The sequence below is a fragment of the Alligator sinensis genome, unplaced genomic scaffold (assembly GCF_000455745.1).
Source record: "Alligator sinensis unplaced genomic scaffold, ASM45574v1 scaffold122_2, whole genome shotgun sequence".
Taxonomy (NCBI): Eukaryota; Metazoa; Chordata; order Crocodylia; family Alligatoridae; genus Alligator; species Alligator sinensis.
The window spans coordinates 713,066-721,337 of NW_005841984.1; the positions used below are offsets into that span (position 1 = coordinate 713,066).

The 8,272-nt window shown below is 41.0% G+C and overlaps 1 protein-coding gene across 1 annotated transcript in view; it reads right to left on the reverse strand.

The window, feature by feature from the left end:
* Positions 1-8,272, reverse strand: part of EDIL3 (EGF like repeats and discoidin domains 3) — a 366,402-nt gene that overhangs the window by 239,689 nt on the left and 118,441 nt on the right. Inside the window, exon 4 of the mRNA XM_006021245.2 lies at positions 7,413-7,541. Within this exon, the coding sequence (XP_006021307.1) occupies positions 7,413-7,541 (129 nt within the window). The remainder of the gene's footprint in view (positions 1-7,412; positions 7,542-8,272) is intronic.

An 8,272-nucleotide genomic window follows, 5' to 3' on the forward strand; every position in this document is an offset into this window, starting at 1 on the left:
TCCTGCTTATGCAGGGGGTCGGACTCGATGATCTATTGAGGTCCCTTCCGACCCTAACATCTATTAATCTATGAATCTATGAATCTGCTTTTCTGCCCCCACATTGCTTTAGCACCACATGGCTCCCACGTGCATTGCCAAACTGCAAGAGCACAGGCCCGCCCTGGTACCCAGGGCCAGGAGTAGGAGTGGTGTGTGTGTGTGTGTGTGTGTGTGTGTGTGTTTGTGTGTGTTTAGGGAGGATGTAACAAAAGGGGCCTAAAAGACCCCACAAGCCAGACCCAGAATCCCGAATGGACTGAACAAGCCCCCAGTAAAACACAAAACTCACCCCTGGAGCAGGAAGTGGCAGGGCAGTGATGACGTGCAGTGCCACTGCTGCAGTTTAAAAGCCAGCTGTCAATCAATCTGGGCAGGACCAGGCTGATGATGTCAGCTCCTGGCGCTGCCACAGGAGATTTAAAAAACACCCAGAGTGCCAGCAGGGAGGGAGAGGGGAAAGGAGAGCCTGCCTCTGCACCAATTATGGTAGAGGCAACGGCAGACACAGTACACTGAGGCAGAGAGGTGTCGGAGCCCCAGGACTCAATATATATTGAACAGTATAGGCTTTGTGCTCCCAGGGCTAGAGAGTGAAGCCTCAATTACTAAACAAATCCAGCGGCTTTAGTTGGGAGTGTTGCCAGCAGGCTGAGACAGGCATCATCCAGAATAGAGCCAAACATCCCAGGAATTAGTTTCCTCTTCATTTCTTTCTTTTTCAGATTCTTTTTCTTTTCTTTTTTTCTTTTTTTTCTTTTTTTTTTAAGAGAAGGCCACCTGGGACTGGCAAAGTCCTAAGGTCTGGGCTTAAGCTCAAGATTAAACCCTTATCAGCAAGGGAGCAACAGAGCTATTTGGACAAGTATAGGAAGTGCCAGGATCAAGCCAGGATCCCACATTAGTCTATTTTCTCAACACCAATGGGTGGCATGTAGCTGGGGGTCATGGGGAGGTGGAGCCCCCTTCCATAGATGCTCTCAGATCTGTGAGTAACCCAAAGTAGGACCCCTGTATTAAACAACACTGAACCCCTCCTATCAAATTGTGTATCATCAAAGTCATGGGAGACAAGTTGAGGGGAGGCCTAACTTGGTGGGGGACTCAAGAAAACCCTACCCTCAGATAATTGGGAGTGTTACAGAGGGGCTGTGTGTGTGTGTGCATGTGTGTGTTTGCGTGCGTGTGCATGCGTGCATGTGTAGGGAGGGGCTGTGTGTGTGTGCATGTGTATGTGTGTTTGTAGGGTGAGTCCCACACGTGCACCCCACCATACACATGAACCCTCATGCCCCCTCACACTGCCATACATGCAGACCCCCACATCCATACCCTCTCACACACCCCAGCCACCCTTCCCCCACAAACCCCATACCCACCCACACCCCACATACTCACACACCCACAGCCCCCCACAAACCTATACCCACCCTCCATCCCCCACAGACACACACACACCCTCCCCCACAGTCCACATACCCACACACCCACACCCTCCCCCACAAATCTATACCTTCCTACAATATACAAGAGTAAGACTTCATTTTAAGTCATTATATACAAACACATCTATGTACACTACACAAAGACATGTAAACCAAGACAAAAATATTTTTTGAAATCAAATTAATGAATCTTTTAGATGTTCACTTTTTAGGATATAATTTGGTATTTTTCTGGTTCTGAGATGGCAAAACCCTGTGTTGAAAGGAGTACTTCCAGGGGCAAGAGGAGGGACTTCTGGTGGCAAAGGTCAGGGGTTAGGGAGTGGGGCATCCAGTCACAAGATGGTGACCAGGGGGTGGGGCACCTGTCAAGGGGCAGGGCTACCCCTGTGGCCCTCAACAGCTTGCCAAAACTGGGTAAGTGGCCCTCTGCCTGATATAATTGCCCACACCTGAGTTAGGGGCAAGATTTCACATCCCAATGCAGCAACTAGGGGGCAGGGCCCCTGTCAAGGAGTGGAGCTACACTTGCAGCCCTCAACAGCTCACCAAACTCATTAAGCAGCCCTCCAGTGGAAATAATTGCCCACCCCTGCCTTAGAAGAAAGTCATTTTAACTTCTGTTTTTATGCTGGAACTATATGACAGAATTCTTATTTGATTTGTAATGAGTTTGCAATTGACTTTCTAGACAGTTTTATTTTTTTCATAAATTTAATCCTTTGCTCCACAACATTTTATATGGTTGAAAACAGATCAGTTAATTTTTAATTGATCTAGTCAACCAGCACATACATAAAGATTTAACAAAAATTCTCCACTTTCTATTGTGATGAGTGGCACACGCTAAAATCCCCTCTGTACAAAGGCCCTTTATAGTGTTACAGGGTTGACAACCCAAGAATATTTGTTTACTGACAACCAAACTTTTTTACTGGCATGTTTTTACTGATATGTATTTTACATAATGTAAATGTAAGCATTTCGCTAGGCTTTAGATGGTAGTGACCAGGACAGGGTTCAAATGTAGTTGTTTAACCCCAATCATAGTTTAAAAAAAAAGGCTTGGCTGTTAATAAAAAATTTGCAGATTGTCACTAAAAAAATTGTCTTTGTTTGGCAACCCTCCTTAACTGCAGCAATGGTTTTACACCATGTAGCCACCACCCCAGGGGTCCCCCTTATACTCAGCCATCTCTGACCTCACCCATCACAGAGCTGCCCCCCCACCACTCCAGCCTTAACCCAGCTGGCCTCACTCCTCCCATCCCAGCATGGACCCCCACCTGCTGGCTTTCCCACTCTTGGCCTGTAGCTTTGCCGTCCCTTTTTATACAGAGCAGCTGTTAGAGGAAGGGAAATGCCTAAGGAATGCAGTAGCAGTAGATGATTAGGCAGGCTCCTGTGAGCTACAGAACCCCAATAAGAGCTCCCTGCAGGGTGCCGCGATCCCATTCAGACACCAAGTGTTGCTGCTGCACTCCATCTGTTTATCAAGCTTAGTTTTTTATGGACACCTCCAGGTTTTTTGGACCAGCAACCCCCCTCCCCCCATTATTTAAGAGTTGTTCATAAATTTATGGACAGTTGGCAACCCTGAACAGCTACATATAATTTAAGATGTTTATGAAACCTATATTTATCTCAAGTCAGTTACCCTCTTGGGTTCTCTTTCCCCACCATGAAGCCAAATCACTGTCTCTGAATTCAGCTTTCCATAATTTGATGTAATTAGACTGATCCTGGCCCTCAAATAGATCCCTAACTTTGCCCAACTCATCATCAGAAGTTAACTCCCTGATGATCAGTTGGCATTTAATGGGATTCAGCCCTGCCTTAACAATAATGCAAGACCTGTAAATGTATCTCTACTGCCACAACAATCAACGCTCCTCACAACAAAACCATCGGAATCCATAGATCATACAGGTCTTAGAATGTGGTATACGTCAACCAGTGCAAATGCATTCATAGCAACTATGTGGGTAAAACCAGACAAAAACTACACACCAGAATAAATGATTATTGAAAAAGATAAAGGACAGAGACACTGGAACATAGGTAAGAGAACATTTTTTACAGGGAAAAAAACCCCTCCATATCCAATCTCACAGTTCTCATGCTCAAAAGAAACCTACCAAACACCTTTGAAAAAAGAGCATGGGAACATAAATTCATAAGCCTATTGGACACACAATACCAGGGATTTAACACAGACAAATACTTCATGGTCAATCTACTTGATACATGCTAATCTCTGCACTTCACAGGTGAAAAAGACACTCGTGAACAATCTTATTCTTCCATTAACACGTTTTTACTGCATCTGTTCTGTTGATTGGCTATCTGATAATTCTTCTTGTATCTTTTTTTTATTTACGAGGGGAGGTTCAGAGATCTGGATCTCTTCAGCCTTTACAAAAGACGGCTGAGGGGTGACCTTGTAGCTGCCTATAAGTTTATCAGGGGAGGACAGCAGGGAATTGGGGATGCATTGTTTACCAGGGAGTAACTAGGAATAATGGGTGCAAACTAGTGGAGAATAGATTTAGGTTAGACATTAGGAAGAAATTGTTTACAGTAAGGGCGGCCAGAGTCTGGAATGGGCTTCCAAGAGAGGTGGTGCTATCACCTAACTTGGAGGCCTTCAAGAGGAGGCTTGACAATCACCTGGCTGGGGTCATTTGACCTCGGTCCTCTTTCCTGCCAGGGGCAGGGGGTTGGACACAATGATCCATTGGTTCCCTTCCAACTCTACAATCTATGAATCTACATAGAGTTTTACACAAGCTTTTTGTTCCATCTGCTATTAGCGCTGCTGTGTTTCTTCTTTCCCAGAGGCCTGAAGAAAAGTTAGGCTTGCCTATGTCTAACCCAATCATGCAGTTGGTCCAATTAAACATATCACCCACAAGAATTCTTGCCTCTCACTTTAATCAATTTTATGTGTTGATGTAATTTAATCATGGATAGATTGATGAAAATGTGAATTAAATTGTGAAACTAATCCTATAAAGTACAAATCAAGATACACAAAGTTGAAACACAGTCAAATGTTATAACATTTTGAGTAATGAAATATTAAGGGGAATAAAACTTTAGTTCTAACAAGAGTAAGACACACTTTAAGGATATGAAAGTTGAGAGTCCCTAAATAAATACTAAAATGAACAAGTCCGGTTATAAGTCCCTGCAGTTTGCAGTTTGGTCCATTTCTGTTGTGGGAGAGGGAAGAGAACTAGATAAAACCTAGTTGCCATCTGTGGACAGTGGGTGCATCTGTGCACATTCAATTGTTCCCTTCCTTCTCTGCAAGATTCCACTGCAAACTCATTAGAATTCAAATAGCTACTTTATCCCATGTGAGAAAAAACACAACAAAGAGGGCAAGGGTACTGCTAGGTCACTTAGAAGTACAGCTGGTCTGGAATGTACCTGACAGAACAGCCTTTTTGTCATAATTTACCAATTCACCAAAATTAAAGTTTCCTGCAGCTACAGCTTGAGGTTAATGAAACTGCTCTGGAACTCAACCAGGGGGGCCTATGCAATCTGGTCTGCCAGGCAGCTTTCAAAACCTACCTAATTTCCTGCCACTCTCCTGGTGGGCTGCTAGAGAGCTGGGATTAGAGAGTTCACCACTCCAAAGTAGCTAGCCAAGTGGACCTTATGTTGTGGACAGCAGGGGTTTTCTTTTTTTTTTCTTTTTGAGAGCACTAATATTCACAGGTAGTGGTCCTAATTTTAAACAAAGAGACAGAGAAAAATTTTAAAACCTTACATGAAATGGCATTATCTTTCTCTATCTAGTTCTACTTAATACTCATGGGGTACATCTACATGAGCTATTAATGCAGCTCAATAAACTCTGGTGCCGTTTGGGGCTGCTTTACCCTGGTTCAAACTGCTGTGGTTCTGGTCACTGTCCATATGTGTGTTTTTGTGACTCTGCCTTAAGACTCAGTACTATTTTACGGCAAAGTGAGTTAATTTATTGTGCCCCAATATGGGTGCATGTGTAGAGAGTGACATTTTAGTGCAGAGCTAATTAGTCAACTGCAGTAAAGCACATGTGTAGATGTACCCATGAGTACAGTAGGTATGTATCTGCCTTGCTGTTGTGTGGGAATACTAAAGTAGGTGACAAGCAGAAAAGATTTCCTTTCTCTACTCAATCATCTCAATTACATTTTATTCTGTCCCAGTCTCTCCCTCTCCCCAACCCTAACTCCTCTCCCCATACTGATTTTAGAAAGAAACAGATGAAACAAAGGGAAATGCACTTAGTTGTTAAGATTCTACTTTTAATTACATTACATGGAACACCATAAACCAGGTGAAACATTCATTATTATGAAAATAACTGAAGCTCTTAAATATCATTTAGTAAACTACCCATTGCTTTATTTAACGTCTGCTTCCTTATGCCTGTACTCCATTATTTCAGAAGCAGCATGTGATACAGGAGTTGCTAACTTAATTATACATTTGTTTTATTAGACAAATTATTATTATGTATTTCACAACAAATAATCAGATCTAAAACTGTGCCATAACTGCTGGAAGATTTGCACACCATTTTAATGGGTAATTTTTTATAGCTGAATTGACCGCATCCTTGAACATACGTTTGAGTTTTTAATCTTCTGACAGTTCAGCACTTAGCTTGTAATTGCAGCAATACAAGTTTGTGCTTTAATAAAAAAAATAGAATACAAAATGTGGAGTATAGTTCCTATACAAGCACTAATTCCACTCATATTGAATTAATTACGTGTTTGAAAAAAGGACTCTAGACTTCCATTTAGCTTATCTATTAATCATAAAATAGCATAGCTTGTTTAGCTGATTCCAATATGACAGCAGAGTTCATGACCTAATTAGGTTACCTAATTATGAAAACTCAAGACTCTTACTGATCAATTTTCTTTTGATGAACATACATAACAGCTATTGATATAATCATAGAAACCCTGGAAGCATGTGAGCCTGTAATTTGCTACATAAGCACATTAAAACGTTTTCAGTTGTCCACACTTGCTAAATGCAACAGTGAGAATTTCTAAATAAAATATTTTATATTTTTTTCCTCAAGAGATATTGATATTTTAGGAATTGTCTTTTCTTCATATCATTAGCTTTAGTCATGATTTATGCAGAGTAATAGTTGATTATCAATGCAAGTTTTCAGCTCCTTAACTGCACTTTCTTAAAATGTAACTGATTTCAACCTGATGCTCATAGTTTCATGTGAAGCTTTAGTTAGAGTTGGACAAACTTTTTTCTAGTAGACTATAACAAATGATTAGGTTCAACTGTTACATTTAAAAACATAGCATTTAAAGGACCATCCCTTTTAAATCTGAAGTTTCCACTTCTCAGGATGCTCTTTTTATTGAATTAAATAGCATGACATACATTACTTCTTTTTAGCTTGCATCAAAGAGGGTAAAGGAAGATCTAGAAAATGCATTAACATAAAGATCTGCTTTTAACTATCTTTTCAATTTTCAGCTTTCAATACAGAAAGTGAACTGCTGACAGCATAAAGCTGCAACCCAGAACCTTTTCCTTCAGTGAGAATAAGATGTTTCTTTAAAATGAGAAACATCAGACCAAGTTTTACTCTCAGTTACACCCACTGAGCAAATGGGGAAAGAATTGGGTTACTCTTAACAAGTGGTCTGTTTACAACTCAATTTTATTTCCCTGTGAAAGGCTTAGCACTGATAAGTGTGGGGGAAAGTCATCATCAATGGCTTTAGATCACAATATTCAATAGCTCTAACTTGGTCACAGTACAAAGACCTAATACTGAGATGCCCCAGGAAATCAGAATAGGTGTAAAGTCTCAACATTACAAGCACAAGAAATGTAAACGCTTTTGTCTATAAATCTAATAAAAGTTAGTTACTATGCTGAACTTACTGTGCTGGCAGTGAATCCCATTAAATCCTTCTGGACATTTACAAACATATCCAATGAATGTGTCGCCTCGATATGCTTCGCTAATTTCACATGTGCCGCCATTATGACAGGGATTAGGAAGGCAGGGTCCTGAAATGTAAAAATAATTTAGTCATCTGTGTGTTCCCATTTCCTCACTAATCTTAAAAAGGCTTTCACTCAACAAGGACACTCCTCCAGAGAGACAGATCTCACATCTGAAAGAGCCACCCAGATACCACGTGAAGAATTGCTGCAGTACAGTAGAAAAACCCTCACAAATTGCACACTGCTGGTTATAACATATCACCCCTCCCTCAAACCCATATGGAAAATCCTCAAACAATTGCAACCCATACCCTATTCTTAAAGAGATCTTCCCAGAATCACCCATCTTAGCCTTCAAACTGTAGCAAAATCCCCAGTTTTTCTTTTTTTAAATTTATTTTAAAATTAATTCCCTCCCCTTCCCCAACCATTTCTGACTTTTTCTCTCCCTTTCTATTCCCTTTAGATAAGTATAACTGAGCTGAGACTTAGGATCAGCTTTAAACATTTTTATTTTGGTAGCAAGTTTTTGGTCTTGGATATCCCCTGTTGTATATTGTATTATTATTAGGTTAGTATTGATTCTTCCTGTTGTATATTGTATTATTATCATGTTTGTATTGATTTTGATTGTTTCATATGGATATTGTACGGTTTAGGCCTGTGTTTGTAAGTGAACCAAAGTCATGTCAAGTTTCCATTTTATATGTCAAGTCTCCATCTTGCGTCCTCTGCCTGGGCATCCCATGTTGCAACTGTATGAGTCACGTACCCCTCCCATGTAAATTGGTTCC